This window comes from Trachinotus anak, unplaced genomic scaffold, assembly GCF_046630095.1.
Source record: "Trachinotus anak isolate AG129_WGS33_773 ecotype Australia unplaced genomic scaffold, CSIRO_AGI_Tana_v1 ptg000032l, whole genome shotgun sequence".
Lineage (NCBI taxonomy): Eukaryota > Metazoa > Chordata > Actinopteri > Carangiformes > Carangidae > Trachinotus > Trachinotus anak.
This window is the reverse complement of record NW_027273883.1, coordinates 13,586,338-13,603,899: the sequence shown is the minus strand read 5'-3', so window position 1 is coordinate 13,603,899 and position 17,562 is coordinate 13,586,338. Positions and strand designations below refer to the sequence as shown.

At 43.5% G+C, this 17,562-nt stretch overlaps 1 protein-coding gene across 5 annotated transcripts in view; it reads left to right on the top strand.

Annotated features, from left to right (window-relative positions):
- The first annotated feature begins 84 nt into the window (after positions 1-84).
- The window catches only part of invs (inversin), a 20,831-nt gene continuing 3,353 nt past the window's right edge, over positions 85-17,562 (top strand). For 2 of the 5 annotated variants that reach the window (XM_071469495.1, XM_071469498.1), the window contains exons 1-17: positions 85-210; positions 1,476-1,581; positions 7,764-7,863; positions 8,345-8,511; positions 9,869-10,042; positions 10,576-10,743; positions 10,873-11,053; positions 11,916-12,025; positions 12,303-12,474; positions 13,303-13,458; positions 13,632-13,753; positions 14,310-14,417; positions 14,528-14,634; positions 14,724-14,933; positions 15,746-15,945; positions 16,087-16,669; positions 17,219-17,400. In XM_071469495.1, the coding sequence (XP_071325596.1) occupies positions 1,579-1,581; positions 7,764-7,863; positions 8,345-8,511; positions 9,869-10,042; positions 10,576-10,743; positions 10,873-11,053; positions 11,916-12,025; positions 12,303-12,474; positions 13,303-13,458; positions 13,632-13,753; positions 14,310-14,417; positions 14,528-14,634; positions 14,724-14,933; positions 15,746-15,945; positions 16,087-16,669; positions 17,219-17,400 (2,743 nt within the window). In that variant the 5' untranslated portion in view covers positions 85-210; positions 1,476-1,578. The other 3 variants (XM_071469497.1, XM_071469496.1, XM_071469499.1) reach the window with 3 other exon arrangements.

The window sequence follows — 17,562 nt, the reverse complement described above, 5'->3', positions numbered from 1 at the left end:
ATTCCTTTGGCTTGATGGGTAATGTAGTCTTTTAGTCGGTCAAACAGCTGAGCTGGACGATGGAGGAAACTGCAATCATGGCTATTAATTACTATGCAGAATTGATGGGAGTTGTAGTATTTTGCGACCCAGACGGTGGAGAGATTCAACGGGACGCCTGGGAAGAAAACTTTCCAAAGATTTTCATCCGAGAGGGAAGAGAAACAAACGGTAAATATAACACCAACAAAGGAGGAGTGGAGGGAATACTCCATTAAAATACAATAGCATTAACGTCGTATTTAGTTTATTCAATGTCACACTCTCTATAGTTCTTTACTACGTTTATGAATAACTGATTTCTCTTGAAGAGGGGGGAGTTGCATCATTATGACTTTTTGTAAAACTCTCCTCGTCCTATTTTTCACCGTCTAGCAATGCGCTTTATGGCACTGAGTAAAAACATACTTTGGACTTTTTAGCACAAAAGTTGAGACAGAGAACCTTTAGCTACTCTGATGCACAACTCTCTAAAACCAATTTAGTCCCTAAATCCAGCAAAATTGTGTGTTTACTTGCAGTGGTGGAAAAAGTACTCAGATCCTTTACTTAAGTGAAAATGGCAATATCACACTGTAAAAATACTATGAAATGAGCAAAAGCCCTGCATTTAAAATTCTACTTGAGTAAAAGTGTAAATGTATTGCTGGGAAAAGAAGTACTCAAGATGCATGATGGCCCCTTTAGTGTGTTAAATTATGGATCCCCCAAGATCCTAAAAGACACAATCATGTGCAGAAAAGATATCGTTTTTGTAAAACAATGTCAAAAATAGTAATTTTTCAGGCCTTCTTTTTCAAGCTCCTGTTAGTTTGTTGTAGGACAAATTACAACTTTATCTTATTTATGAGCTTATGTAAATCCCAGCCAAGCTTTTAACAACTCCACCATCACCAGGTTCAGGCAGCATAAAGCATAACTGAAAACACCTGTGTGGGTGTGCAGGGCCTTTTATTTATAATCATGCATTGTATTTTATAAGATTATTATATGTTGTCTATGTAAAATCAAAGTATTTGTAACTATAGTTTTCAGATCAATTTAGTGCAGTAAAAAGTATAATGTTTCCCTTAAAATGTAGAGGAGTAGAAGTACAATGTAGTATAATTGGCAAAACACAAGTAAACTACAAGTACCTAAAGGTTGTACTTAAGAAGAGTAATTGAGAAAATGTACTTACTCACTTTCTACCATTGTTTAGTCGCTACTTAATCTAACACAGGCTCCGCAGCTCAGAACAAAGACTATTACTTAAACAAAAGTTTGTTGCACTTCATCAGATTAGAGTGGACTGACTAACAAAAACAATCCATCACTCTGAGGCATCCTCCCTTTGTCTGTAACCACTACAGTAGCAGTATGATGCTGGCAGTTATTTGTGTGAACAGGTGGGCAGTTCTCAGTATGTGAGTGATCCTCTTTCTCTACCCCGGCAGGAGCCAGGATCAGGGCAGGTGGGGGACCTGGACATGCATCCATAGCCACCAAGGATGCACTGAACAGGGAAACATCTGCTGAAGTGTCCCCTTCAACGCAGCTATGGTAGGAATCCAACATACAGAGAGCAGCTACCCAGATCTCATTTAGGGTTATAAATCCCAGAAGAGTTTTATTTTCTGATGTTACCCGGTGTATCTGTTGGTTAATTTGGTGTCTCCCCTGTACTACCGGTTTGTAATTCTCTCTCAAGAGTCAACACAGCCTAATTGTTAAGGAGATTAAGGTGGAATGTTGAATTGAATCCCAGCATTAATATTTTATGGGCTAAAGCTGTCCATAGGGGGTTCACAGTGTGTGTGCAACTCACAGATGGAGTCAGAGAAAGATTTCTCTTTCTCCCTGTCTGAATATCAGTGATGGAGAGAAAGAGGAGCAGAATGTCCTTCTTTAGTTGTTAATGTTAGGAAATAAGAACAAAATAAACGCCAATAACCACAAAATTGCTTTCTCCAGTATAATTTATATCATTAGCTGCTGTGGTATGAAAAATTACCTGTTGAGTTATTGTCTTGAAGTGTAAAGTAATTCAAATTCAAACTGGCACTTTTTTGGTGCAATTCTGAAGTATTTCAGAAATGACTTTTATTTTTAATTTAGACAACAAACTTGTATATATCACAAGTAAAAAAAACACAATACAGATGTCAAATACAAATATAAAGCCCAGGCCGACAGTTTACACCTAGCTGCCAGGTTCTGAGGTCTTAATGTTTAGTTTTTCTTAAAAACTGTTATAGAGCGATATTGCTGTTGCAGTATACATAGAGGTATTTCTGATATTTAGTCCATCCTCACTGACTTAAGTGGGTGGACAAAATGATAGAAACATCTGTCAGTATAATGCAATACAGTTCAACAGCATGAGGAACTACGGTATATCCTCCAAAATGACCAGATAGTTTAATCAACACATCTCTTCTGAAAACTCGGCATTACATGAAGGTTGGATTTATTGAAGGACTATTGCATTACACTGCATTAGTTTTAGCTGGCTGGCGTCTGCCTTAAACTGGCAGTATGTTACTGCTATAAGTTTATTTTACTTGTAGAAAATAAGTATTGGTGGCAAGATCTAGTCAAAGTAAAAAGCAGCCAATTTGAAATTATTCCTAGTTAAAGTTGCAGAATTTAATTTCAAACTGGATAGATAGCACTTGAATAAGTTAGATGGAACTTCAGAAAAACACCTTTTTTATTTTTCAAATAATCAAATAAGTGAAAAGCTGTTGAGGTAATTAACTGAAGCTAAAGTTGCCAATTTAAAAAAAATGCACTGAACAGCACAGGAGCCCTCTAAGCTATTCCATGAATTAGTGGATATGGATGTGAGCATTGTTCTGGCTGATTTATTTGTCAAACGTTCATATAAAGGCCTTTACTCTGATCTGGAAGTGTATCATTCTGTCAGAAACTCTTACAGCTGAAGATAAAAAATGAGATAAATGAAGCCAAAAAGCTGTCAGGAGTTTAAGTCTGATAAGTTTTAAAAGGCTCTAATAATTTCTTTCATTACTGACTAATATAATGATTTTCATTTGATTAACTGGTTGTTCAGTCTATAAATATCTTTATAAATAATGTCAGATGCATTTGACAGATTAATGTGACGTCTTCAAACTGTGTGCATTGTCCAATACACTATTTTCTGAAGTAACCTTGTCTGAAGAAGTAATACACTGTGCCCTATCACACGACGTGCAGTACACACCCACACCACTCTCCCTGCACTCTGATTTCATCTGCCCATCCTCACCCTATTTTATCCTCTCCTCCTTTTTCTGTTTTCTCCATCTTTTTCCATTTCACATTGCTCGCATTGATTTTTTTGTTTGTTTTTCCAGCTGATTATGTCCCTGTACTCTGATTCGCCGATGGGCACATTGCTCTCTGCGCTTTAATTGGACATTTAATTAGATCACAGTTTTAGTCCAATTAGACTGAGAAGTGTGGGGGAAAGGGGGAATGGAAGTGAGAAGAGGCAAAAGTCCCCAAGCTGGTCTCTCTGTCTCCCTTCCCCCTTCTCGTTCTCTCCCTCTCTCCTCTCCTCACTCTGTCCGTCTTGCTGTCTCTCTCCCCTCCCTCCTGAGGGCGGCTCATTAGTGATATAATGGGATGACACAAAACACACAGCCCCTAATTCTCAGAGTGTCTCCAGCAGCAGCCGCACACACACACACACACACACACACACACACACACACACACAGTTGACAGGAACTTTATGTGCTCAGTGTTGCAGAACTTGTGTGCTTGTTTAAGGCAGTTTTTCATTATAAACTCTTGCCCTCTTCCTCCCATTTGGTACAGAAGCCATGAAGGGGTAAGCGAAAGTGTTTTGAGACAGATCCTGGGTGTTATTAGTGCCTCTGATTAATCTCCAGCACCGCCTGACAGTCTGCCAGTCACAGCAGCATCGACTAGCCCACACTCACACACACATACACACACCCCACAAACATTAACGACATGCTGAGCAGAACCCTATCGACTCAGTGGAGTGCTCCGGTATGATATCACTACACCTAATGAGACTAAGATAAGCCTCATTACCAACAGCGCTCCCTTACATGCTAGTCAAATGCAGGGCTATTCTGCACCAGTTTTAGCTCCCTTATGGTTCCGCCCTCTTCCCCCTTTTGTTGTCATAGTCTTTGCACGGAGCTCAGGCTCAAAGCATAAACAACACTGTGCCCCAGTGGGTGAAAACACATGGGCAAATGTAAACACACACTAACACACACCCAGATGTATGCGGATATGCACACAATTACGCTCAGGTGTAAGTCCTCAGAGGACATGAGTCAATCTCTGGGTCCCTGGAGCAGTCACACACCCCTCCTCCTACCCTCCACCCTCAAGAGAAAGATACCAGACTGTGTCTCCTCCTCTACACACACACACACACACTCACTCATACATCCTACGGTTCATATCAGCGTGACTGATTTGTGTGTTCCCTTTCTTTATGTCTATATACGTATATACAGTATGTGTGTGCATATATAGACAGTGTACGTGCATGAACGACAGGCAGCAAGCAGGGGTGTTTTAGCCACAGGCATCACTACCTGACCCCCATGGCTATGAGATTGACAGCTGTGGTCCCGCCTAATTGCATTACTCTCCCAGGTGATTGGCTCACACCCTGGGGGCTCATTTGTCAGAATGCATTGTGGTAATGATGTAAATTAGCAGATCTGTGTGTCACTCAGCCTTTTCCCCCCCTGCTGATTGGCCCCCGCTGTGCCCCCAGGACTCAGCCCCCAGCTGAGGGAGCCAGCTCATTGGTCCTTGGGGAACCAGGAAGTCCCCCAGAAATAGGGCTTTACAGATTGGGCATCCCTGTGGGCTGATATTATCCTTCCTCCCACCTCTTTACCTGTCAGTCAAAACCCAGGGACCGATCCCTGCAGCCGCGATCTCCTATCTGAAACATAGATACACACACACACACACACACAGACATGTAGGTGGTATATGCACCTGTAATAACTCCATGTGCACCCTAAACACACTATAAATGTATAAATGGTATAAAACATATTTGTAAAGAAAGTGTGTGTGTGTGTGTGTGTGTGTGTGTGTGTGTGTGTGTGTGTGTGTGTACGTGTACGTGTGTGTACGTGTGTGTGTTCTTGTCTAGAATTGAAATAAAGGCCACAGGCTCAGGCTCTGTTCCCCACTGCTTACCCAGCATGCCCTAGGTATGTCCTCTATCAAAAGCAGACAGCTTCAGAGTGACAGACAGCTAGAGAAACATATAGACAAACACACCACTCACAAGCATACACACATACACACACACACACACACAAACTTGGACTCCCTGGTTTCTTTGCCTGTCTGTCTCAATGGCATGAACTGAAGTCTTAGTTACAGCGAGCGTCTGGTGTGTGTGTGTGTGTGCGTGTGTGCGTTTGTGTGTGTGTGTGTGTGTGTGTGTCTGTGTCTGTCAGGAAGCAGCAGTGTGTGCATGCGCGGCACTCCTGTAGTGTTGCTGAAAGGTTTCGTGGGAGTGTCTAGGTTCTTTGTTAAACTCGCTGTGGTTATATGAGGCAGGATATGAATAAAGACTAAATAATGTCAGCATCAGCATGAATCAATACTTATACAGATGTACAATCACTTGGTCTGGACCTCAGCCCATGATCAATGCTTTTCTCTGAGTTATTGTCTTCATATTAACAAGTGGAGTGCTCCCTGAGGAACACATATGAATGGCTAAATGAGAACACTCCACACCTCTCAACAGGACCTGGTGTTGTTTTTGCACCCTCCTTTGTTTGATTTCAGACACTGCATCGCAAAAGCCTTTTTAGCCAAATTTGGATGCACTGTAGGTGTTTCCAAAACACTCACGTCCTCATGAAACTCTAATTGCCTGCTCTCGGCGACATGAATGTCCCTCACACAGGGTCAAATATCGACTCATGTCCCTCCCTGCCAGTGTTTGGCCAAATTATAACTTTTTGTCTGCATCTAAGATTATTCATAAATCAATTCATATTTTTATTCTGACCACTGGGGGCTTGCATATTGACTCAAAAAATGTAGAAAAAGATCAAAATATGTCAACAAACGTAAAGAAAAAGTTTGGAATGAGCTTTTGAGATGATTGAAATGTAGCTAAGAAAATATTTGATTGTTTCCTTTAGTTCTCTGTGTAACAGGATGTTATCTCAGAAACAGGATATTACTCTTTCTGAAGTGTAGCTATGGCATCACTGTTGTACCTGCATGTGTTAGATATTAGTATTTGCAGACTGTATGTGTGCGCGTGCACGTGCATTACTGACTGAGTAATCGTTGTAAATTAGAGATGTTTAGAGATGTTTGTGGTTGGTTTTGGTAAAGCCCCCGTAAAAACACTCTCTCACGGAAAATCATTTCCCATGACATGGCACATGTGCCAAACACGCACACACAGACACACTCACACACACCTTAAAGTGCCGCACCTACCCCCCCCGTTACACACACATATACCTACTTTGTGGTAAATGTAGTAACTAACCTGTATTAAGTGTCCGCCGCTACTTGGCAGAGCGTGAGAAAGCAGCGAGTATGATGGGTAATTGCCATGCTGCACGCAGTGTCTACAGGAGCACTCTTTATGAGGTGGTGGTGGGGAGGGAGAGGGGGATGAGAAGGAAGGATGGAGGACACCGGAGTATTTTCTCCTCCCTTTAGATTGTTCAGTTTCCTATCAAGAGTTTAGAAGTTCTCAAGTGAAGTAATCTGAAGTAATCTTCCTGCCAATACTTTATCAATAATTCCTATCTGTTGTATTGCATAAAATCACTTTATATGGTAGGTTTCATAGGTAGTGAATCGGATCTGTTTGTGTGACCGTTAATGAAAATGTCTTGGAGAAATCTCAGATTGTGGTGCGAGTTTGTGCCTCCAGCGTTTATGTGTTTAGGGGCAATAATTGATTTCTGTGTTGTGCCCCGCAGGGTTTGTCCCACATCTCTAAACCCACACACACACTCACATTCACACACACACGCACACAGCAAGGCATGCTGCAGTATTAATGAGACATGAATAAGACATGAAGAGAGACCCCCCTCTTACACGCTCACACAGGGTCTCCCCCTCCCCAGCTGCTTCCTGTCTGCAGATTACCCAGCTTTCACTGGGCTCTGGTTAAGTGGGGCCAGGAAGAGATTTAACCCCCTCACCAGGAGCAGACACACAAGTGCACACACAAGCGTACACACATAAACTCCCTACTGTCAGGAAATATTAGCTTTCTTATTACATTATCAGAAAGTTTCTGTTATATTGTGTAGCTGACTTCTATCAGAGAAATATGAAATGTGATCGGTGTTTAAGAATAATCATTTTATATTTGCTCCTTTCTGGCTCTTATCTATTAGCATAGGCTACAGAAAAAGTGTAAACTAACTGCTTGAGCTGGAGGTGCATATGACACTATTTGGCAAAATTAAAAATGGGGACTGTGGATGTGGCACTAAATGAATATTTCTTTTAATCATTAGGAGAATCTATTAAAACTTCCCTTTTACAGCCTACAATATACTATTATGCATGAACTACTTAAGTTTAAGTGTGTCCATTTGTGGGGTGTGCTTCTGGCTAAATGAATGGAAAGGAAACTGTCTAGACTCAGCTTAATGTCATCGTATTAAACTTGATAAGTAAGCTGAATGTATGTTGCTGCAGGTTGAGTTGTGACCTTCCATCTGTTTGTGTTGTAGGCCTCAGCGACGTCTAGCCCGGGACCTGCCTCTCTGGGCTCGCAGGTTCATGCTGCAGCTGTCAACGGCGATAGGAGCACCCTCCTCAAACTCATCACAGGTAAGCAGCAGACAAGCAAGGACCTTCAAAAACATACTACTCGTTCATTCACTCTCTCGTCTGCATCAGGACATTAGGGCAGGACATTGTGATTTTATTATATGCATCTTAACCACTAGTCCACCACGACTGATTTCTATGAGGAAAGTTTCACTGCATGTAGCCCATCTGCAGAAATGTCAGAGTGGCGGGTTAAATGCAGACGCTGGAGTTTTAGGTTTCTTTTTCATAAGTAGGCAACATGACCCTCCAGGTTATTAGTTTTAGAGTAGTTCCTTACTTTCAGCTGCTCCAAATAAACTGATGTATTTAAAAGAGACTGCATTTTAAGTACAACAAGGTGCCTTTTTAAAACAGCTTCTATCACAAGCCACATAACTGTACTTTATGTTGATATTTTGTGTTGAAAATTCTTATTTTACACTTACACTCTGACTTAAACCTTAAACTGTCCTTTGTTTGTATGTGTGTGTGTGTGTAGCAGAGCCCTCACTGCGGGACCGTGAGGACCAGTTTGGCCGGACCCCTTTGATGTACTGTGTCCTGGCTGACCGCCTGGATTGTGCAGAGATTCTGTTGAAGGCCGGGGCCTCGGTCAACAAGACTGACCACAGCCAGCGCACTGCTCTGCACCTCGCGGCACAAAAGGTATGGACGTCCATAAATACACACACACACACAAAAGAGCACACACAAATGCTGAGTATTATAGCTGTGGTAACCCATTAGGCATGAAGTTGACAGTTTAATGGTGGCAATGTAAAGGTGGAATGAATATGTACACAAGGTGTGATCTCTCGCAGGTTTCATGGCAAAGAGAAATTTTGACAGGCCATAAGCTAAATAGGAAGCCAGTGCCCCCTAGTGGTTGTAGTTATGGCCTTAGGGCTTGTGGTGAGGAATGTCAACTTACTTATAATCCTGCCACACAAACACTGTAGATTTGACTTTCACTTACACTCTTATGAATAAACAATTATTCTGCTTTGAGAAACAAGTGTTTCATAGCATTTTGCCCACTGAAACGTATGAAGGCAGAGGGGCTTAATGCACTTTTCACTGGAGTCTAGATTTAGGACCAGTCAGAGGAGACAATATTAATGAGAACAGCTCTAGACAGGGTGGTGTGTTCTCTCAAGAGGGACAGAGCAGGAGAACAGTGGGATGTGGTTCTAATGATATCTCTTTACAACTCAGTTATTTATCGGTGCCTTCTTTTATGGGAGTGTACTGATACAGGATCATAATATCATTGAAGAAAGAGGGGAGGTAATAGGTTATTGGGGTCTGTCTCATAGATGGGGAGTGTGTGTGTGTGTGTTGGGGGATGCTAGTGATGGGAAGCCCTGTCTCTTTGACATCTGATCAATAAGTGGCTGAGACAGCGAGAGAGGCCAGGGATTACCGATCTAATTGGACTGAGAATAGGGAGGACTGGAACACACACACACACACACACACACACACACACACACACACACACACTCGCAGTCTGGATGCATGCTCACACACAAGATAGATCTGTCAGGCTGTGGCGTTGTGGTCACAGGATGGCAAATATACAAAACACACTCACACGTGTACACGGTCATGTCTGTGTGTGGACGCACGCGCCCCGCCGTCCTCTGACAGCTGTTGCACAATACATCACCCAGCGGCCTGGTGGTGAGCGACCGAAAGTGAGGATGATGACGATGATGATGATGATGATGATGATGTGGAGGGGACGACAGGTGGAGAGCGGCTGCTCTGTCAGGCCACGGAGCCGCTGTTTACTGTTTAACAGCTCATCTCACACGCTGATCAGAGAGGCAGGAGGAGGGAACGAAGATGGATGACCTGCGGATTGAACCAGACACCTCTAAAAGCCTGGGGAGTCTGTGTGTGTGGGAGTGTGTGTGTCATTGCTGCTGGTTCATGACTAATGCTGAGGAGATTTTGTGGTTTCTGAGCTACTTTTTAGCACAGTCTTTCAAATGTTTGTGTGTGTGTGTGTGTGTTGCAGGGGAATGTGCGTTTCCTGAAGCTGCTGCTGTCCAGGCGTGCTAACTGGCTGCAGAAAGATTTAGAGGAGATGACCCCACTCCACCTGGCCACCCGACACCCCTCCCCAAAAGCCCTCGCCTTGCTTCTCAAACACATTGGTCCTGGAGAAGTTGACACACAAGACAAAAACAAGGTGCTGTTCAAATACATGTTTTTTTTTATTTGTCTTCACAAAAGCCCATAGTTTGTTCTCAGTCAGAAACCAGCCAGTAAGGGCATTTGACCAATAATGCGCAAAAAGCTAACTGACCGACTGAAAATAGTTCATTAGAAGCAGTAGAAATTTGAGGTCATACACACATAAACAAGCACAGGCACCCTCACACAGCATTAACGCTGTAACAATCTGCGGCTTTGTCCTGTGTTTTTCTGATAAGACCACAGACACACAAACACACAGTCTCCTCTGTCTCATTGGAGCTGATGTGTATCTGACATCAGTAGTTAGTTTTGTAATAATCCAATATGCATCATCATGTCAGATGACAGTGGTTTCAGCAGAAAATCTCAGAATAGCTCAGTATGAGCTTTGTGTAGCACATTGTGCAAATATTTCCTGGACATGTTGTAGTGGAGTAATTTTGTGAACGTAAATCAAAACCTTGTGTTACAACAGCCCCTCTGTTTTTAACTCCATTCATCATCTCCGTCTGTCCCTTTTTATAGCAAACTGCTCTACACTGGTCAGCGTTTTATAACCGACCAGAACACGTCCGCCTCCTGATCAAGCATGATTCCAACATCGGCATCCCAGACAGCGAGGGCAAGATCCCCCTGCACTGGGCCGCACACAGTCAGGAGCCCAGCGCCACACAAACTGTCCGCTGTATACTGGTACACACCATTGTGCACACACACATGCACACAGCTGAATTTGTCATCATCCTCACCTGTCAGTCTGGATGTCTTTTTTTTCTTTTCTGCGGTTGTCTTGTGTGTGTGTGTGTGTGTTCATGTGTGAAGGAGGCAGCTCCCACTGAGTCCCTGCTGAACTGGCAGGACTATGAGGGACGGACGCCCCTGCACTTTGCTGTTGCTGACGGTAACGAGGCAGTGGTGGAGGTGCTGACATCTTACGAGGGCTGTAATGTGACAGCTTATGATAACCTCTTCAGAACACCGCTGCACTGGGCTGCTCTGCTCGGTGAGTGAACACACATCCTGAGTGTGACCTGCTGCAGCCTGAATGACTGCTATGCTCTGAAATTAAAGATTTCAGGCTATATGAAAATTATGTCCCCTTTTCTCATAAACAAAATTCTAATTTAAAGACTTTTTACACTGGTTAGTTGAGTCAAAGCCAAAATGTTATTAGTAACTAGTTGTTACCCATATGACAAAATTATGTTTTACTTCTGTTTAGCCAGTGTTGGTTTGTTTGTCAGTAGGTCCAGCACTCAACAACTATGAGGTGGATTACCATGAAATTTTATATAGACATTCACTGTGCCCAGACGGACTCCTAATGACCCTGGTGGTTTGATTCCCTGACTTTTCTCTTAGTGCCACCAACTAATGTTTCCTCAAACTTTTAATTTGTTCAACACTTAGGCTCATGACCAAATATCTGGAAAATTAAACACAATCCCATCAGCCTCAGCTGTACTTTTTGATTAGTGCTAATGTGGCATGCTAACGTGCTAAACTAAGATGGTGAACATGGTCAACATTCTACCTGCTTAGCATCAGCATCTTCATATGTGGTCATTGTTAGCATGTAAGCATGGTGATGTTAGCATTTTGCTCAAAAAGCAACAAGTCTTATATCTGTGGGTTCATTGTTCTTAAAACCCCTTTTTATAGCACTGCACAAAACAAATAGTTAGTAATTGCATAGCAAATAGTGACAGTTGACTAATGTTGACTTAATGTGCGGTTCCTCCTGGTCTGTTTACAGTTTGGTAAAGGGGCCATCAGCGTAAGGTGTCTGTGTGGGACAGTATAGTTGAGCAATTGCCCCACTTCCTCATTTACTGATGCCCCACTAATGCAAACATGTTTTTCAGGCCATGCCAAAATCGTCCACCTGCTGCTGGAGAGAAACACATCAGGCACTATTCCCTCAGACAGCCAAGGAGCAACACCTCTGCACTATGGAGCTCAGAGCAACAATGCTGTGAGTCACACACTGTCTCATTGTGTATGTTCCAAGATATGTTACGGTTCTACACGTCTAATGATTTTAAAAAGAAGTAGTAAGTATAAGTAAGCAAGATTTTAGTAATGATAATCTATGTTTGTATTTATCTTATTAGTGTGGAATAACATATTTATTCTTTTTACTTCAAGAACCCCAATTGAAATAATTCTCATCCTTGATGTGTGTCTCCCTTCTCATAATGTCCAGTAAGATAAACTAAACTAAATGTAATTGTCTGTCTATGTGTGAGAAGGAGACAGTTGGTGTGTTTCTGTCCCACCCCTCGGTGAAGGATGAACCTGATCTGGAGGGGCGGACGGCCTTTATGTGGGCCGCTGGGAAGGGCAGTGATGATGTCATCCGCACCATGCTGGCTCTCACCCCGCACATTGACATCAACATGGCTGACAAGTACGGAGGCACAGGTGAGCACCTGAGAAACAAGAGGAGGAACTGAGGCTCCTTTTAATTGCTTTGGCCCCACCTCTCTGTCTTTTTCCAGGGCATGGTGACATGAACCATCATGGTTACTGTACATACACACACATGCACCTTTATCCTTGTTCTGTTTATCTTTTCAGAGCATGGCTTTCCCTCTCATTTTAGGCTAGGGATGATGATGATGCTGATCTCACACGGGGTTCCCCCCAAGGTGTTAGAGAGACTGCGAGAGTGAGGGAGAGAGGGAAGTGATACTGTCAGCAAAATTAGTGTGAGCTTGCTGAATAGACTCCCACCACTGCCAGGACTGTCCTCTGACAAACACACACTCGTGCAGACACACTCTGACCCCCTGGGGCTGTTTGAACGTATAATCTCCATGGCGATAGCCCCTCTGCTCAGCCAGGCAGTCATTGTTTATGCATGCATAACATGCAATGGTTGTGTCATGCTAATGAGACGGTGTGAAGGGCAGTGGAGCTGACTGGTGCCCAGATCACTTCCATGCACTTGACTTTAGTCTGTACTGTCTGGGGACTGGAGGGAGGTGGGGGTGGGGCAGTGGCCACGAGGAGGCTTAAGTGTACAGCTCCTCATTAAATTTCTCTGTCTGTTTAACCCTCCATTGACCAGGCTTTAGACCACAGCCGGAGATAACCTGCAGTTGAGGGGATGAATGAACAGAGAGGAGGCAGATGAGGGAGGAGCAGTTATCCTGAGGGTGTTTATCATCCAGTTAGATTCAGGACCTCGTCTTCTTATCTCAGGGTATTTTTGTAAGTGTGTGTGTGTGTGTGTGTGTCCTCACACAGCGCTCCATGCGGCCTCGCTGTCAGGCCATGTGAGCACAGTGAAGCTGCTGCTGGAGAAGAGAGCGATGGTCGACTCTCTGGACGTGATGAAACACACACCATTGTTTCGCGCTTGCGAGATGGGACACAGAGACGTCATACTCACACTCATCAAAGGTGGGAGTAATTGGTACATATGTGCCACCGTGTTCTGAGTCTTCACATTTAGAGTCACAGCAGTGTTGTTGTCCATGAGAAAGAAAATGAAGATTATTTGAGTGTTGCACACTATAAATCTTTACATGCCTCAAATAAATACCTAAACTAAAATGTAAATGTTCTGAATAAAGGTTCTACACAGGTGGACCTGGTAGATGTGGATGGTCACACTGCTCTGCACTGGGCTGCCCTGGGAGGAAATGCTGAGGTCTGCCAGATACTGATGGAGAATGGGATTAGTCCTAATGTGCAGGTATAAATGTGTATTATACACCTAGAGAACAACAGAAGCTCTCTTCAGTGAATATTTTCAGCATCGGTCCTTATGTTTCTCTGGGCTGTGTAGCTGTAGCTTTCTATCCACAATCCTCATTTAATGCACTCCCTAACATGATAAAACAGCGGTCTGTTGTACTAAACCAGAGAATTCATTTTAAATCACTAAAGTCAGACGTGATATGTTATCAGCATTCATCTGTTCACACTTGCATAGACTGGGAAAAATACAACTACATATATAAATATTTTTAAATATACACTCACGGTTGCTATGATGCACAGCTGGTTAGCTTTGGCTACACTGTGGAGAGCTTTCTATCCAGGACAGCGGATTGGTCCACCACTAATTGCAACACCATTTATTTGGATGGCTGAATCAAAGGTTGAGTGAGGATAAATGTGGAAATTTAATCTCCCTGTTTATTTCACAAGCAATGAGTGTTAAAGCAGGATCTGCCTCATAAATCCTGTGCTACTCTTTAATTGTTCTGCACTTGACTGTTAAATACATTTGACTCCTGCTGTACCAGGACCAGGCAGGGCGGACTCCTCTGCAGTGTGCTGCTTATGGGGGCTACATCACATGCATGGCTGTTCTCATGGAGAATAATGCTGATCCAAACATACAGGACAAGGAGGTGAGGATCTTCTCATATGGCCATAAATGGAACAACACCTCTGTCTATGTTGTCTGAGCTTTCGGACACAATTGCAGCGTGAATGGATGCTTTTCTTTATGGGTGCACAGGGGCGGACTGCTCTCCACTGGTCATGTAACAATGGCTACCTGGATGCTGTGAAACTGCTGCTGGGCTACAATGCCTTTCCTAATCACATGGAGCACACTGAGGAGAGGTGAGGGTCATTCACGAAGAGGTGAGGAGACAGTGAAGTGGAAGTGGGAAAACAGATCTGCAAATGACACTGGTGTTTGTGTTGAGCAGGTACACCCCTCTGGACTACGCTCTGCTGGGGGGGCACAGCGAGGTGACTCAGTTCATGCTGGAGCACGGCGCTCTGTCCATAGCAGCCATCCAGGACATCGCTGCTGCCTCCATCCAGGCTGTGTACAAGGGCTACACCGTCCGTAAGGCCTTTAGGGAGAGAAAGCAGCTCCTCATGAGGCACGAGCAGCTACGCAAGGATGCAGCCAAGTGAGCGACAAGTGCACGCACACACACAGACACACAGACACACACACGCACACACACACACACAAACATATTTACATGAACGGAGACACACAGAGCCACACATGTACTGAAGCCTCTGTCATTGTTCCTGTGTTTTGAAGATGCTTGTATTCATCGTGAAGCACTCACTAACATCCCTCTCTTTGTGTCGCAACACCATTTGCATTTTTCCGTTACATGTATTCCTGTTTCTGTCTTCATTATCTGTCTCTGTCCTTCTTCTCTCACCTCTCCGGGAATAGTCACACTCATTCCATATCTGTCTTTCTTTCTGTCATCCCAGCACACACATATGTCTTCCCCCTGTCTTTTTCTTTTAGCTTGTTCTCCTTTTGTCATTTGCTCAACAGTCTCAGCTTTATTGTCTTTCATGAGGCTTTTGAGAAGTAAATTTGCTTTAAGAGGGCATATTGACTTCAACTTTTTCTTCTTGGTATTTTAAGCAGGGAGTTTTATTGAGATGGAAATCTTGTGGGATGTTTTTCTTGCAAAGTACTAAAAATATTCTACCACATCTTGCCTTCTAATCCTTTTTTTCTCCCCAATAGAAAACCAAGTTGTGACCAAATGTCTAAACTTTTGTATTGCTCCGATTGTTGCCATGATGATGATGTGTATTAACCTAAATATACCCATCAGTGTCAATGTAGCTGACAATCAAATTTCAAAAACAAAAAAAGTGCATATATTTAAAACAAACCTTGGCTGTTCATGTGGTGCATTTCACACACACCTAAATGCCATGATAAGTTCAAAACCTTCTTTGTGTTTAGGAAACGAGAAGAAGAGCAGCGGAGAAGAGAAGCTGTGCAACAGGTTTCGGAGAAAAGGAAGGTCTCTTTGGTGAGAGCAGAGCAGGAAAAGCTCTCCCTAGTCAACATGATAGAGGACTTATCCATGAATGACAATGTGGTGGAAACAAAGAAATCATCCAAAGCTGAGCGCACAAAGAGCAAAGAGGAGAGGCACAAAGGTACAAATGCAGAAGCAACTTCCAGTTTGATGATAATGCGTTGTTATGATATTCTCTGAGCATTAGAGATTAAAATAAACTTTTGTCTGAGAAATTTTGTTAATTTGTGTATCAAAATGCCTCTTAATTCCACCCCACCAGCACACAAGAGCAGATCCTCCAGAAGAAGTAAAGCAGCTGAACCACAGGAGGTTCCTCAGGCTTCGAGACACAACAGTCATGTTACCAGTGACACTTTGCCCAGTGCTCCCCAGACCACCAGGCTGAAGGAACTTCTCTCTCCTGCCAGCTGCAGCCAGCCACCCAGCCTCAGACCCAGACCCCCCTCCATGCCCAAAGTCAGGGAACGACCTTCCCCGATCACAAGCGCTCCTTCTACAAGTGTCTCCTCTGTGGACCAAACTGAGGCCAGTTCCAGAGAATGCATCCCGTTAAAAAAGAGAGACGCTCACATGAGTGTGCAGCCTGCCCCCGGCAATACCGATGGCCACACCTCTACACAAAAGCACAGAAACCACAAGGAGCAGACTACAGAGAGGGCTGCCACCAAAGACCAAACTCACACTCCCTCATTAAGAAGTAGTTCATCTTTAGACCACAAAAGCCCCCCCAGAAAGACTGGCACACATGCACCAATCTCAACACGCACACACAGGGGACATGACAAAGAGCAGCGCAGGAGGAGGAACGAGGCTGCACGTATCATCCAGCGAGCCTGGCGAAGGTGAGTTTACGTGTTTGCGTTTATGTTCGTACCTGGAGGGGTGCTCGGTAGCTGAAGCTTCTGTGGCTGTGGGAGATTGCCATGTGGTGCCCACATGTGCCCTCGCCCTCATACATGCCAACTGGTTCTCATCTTTCTGTAACACCGCCCCATATTCGGTCTGGATGCCATCAACACTTGAGCAGTGGGGGGGAGAGCGTGGGAGATGGGTGAGACAGGGATGCAGGGGACAGACGGGCTATAATCTAGAGCTTTCATACTGGTTTAACAAGAGGCGAAAAGTTCAGCCGTGCTGCTCTAATAGCTACCAGCAGCCTCTCTTTGCTTTTCTCCCCTTCTTACACACTCTGTGTTTCTCTTAGACACTGCCAGTACACCACAGGAGGCCCTCTGTTTCCATTCAGCTTCACAATTATATTCTGTATGTGCTGCCTATTAACTGCCTTGAATAAACTCTGTTTACTTTGTTTATGCTTAGTGAGTACTAGTGTGAGGATTTGCCAGCTTTTGGACCTTTGAACACCGTCTGAGATGTTTTTTATTGAACAGCGTGCATGTGTATGCTCTTGCATGGATATGCATCGGCAGGTTTCACACACGAACAAGAAGAGAGGTGAAGGCCTGCGAAGAGGTGGAGTCAAGTTATGCCCAAAACAAGAAGAAGATGGATATCAGAGCTCTACCTGCTAAACTGGCTACGAGTAAGAGCTCTGTGCTTCAAAGTATCTATGGTGAGATAATTTGCATACCATATTTGTGATGAACTTTATATACAGTGTATATAAATATATATATATATATATATATATATATATATATATATACACACACTGTATATATATATATATATATATACAGTGTTCCATATATATATATATATATATATATATATA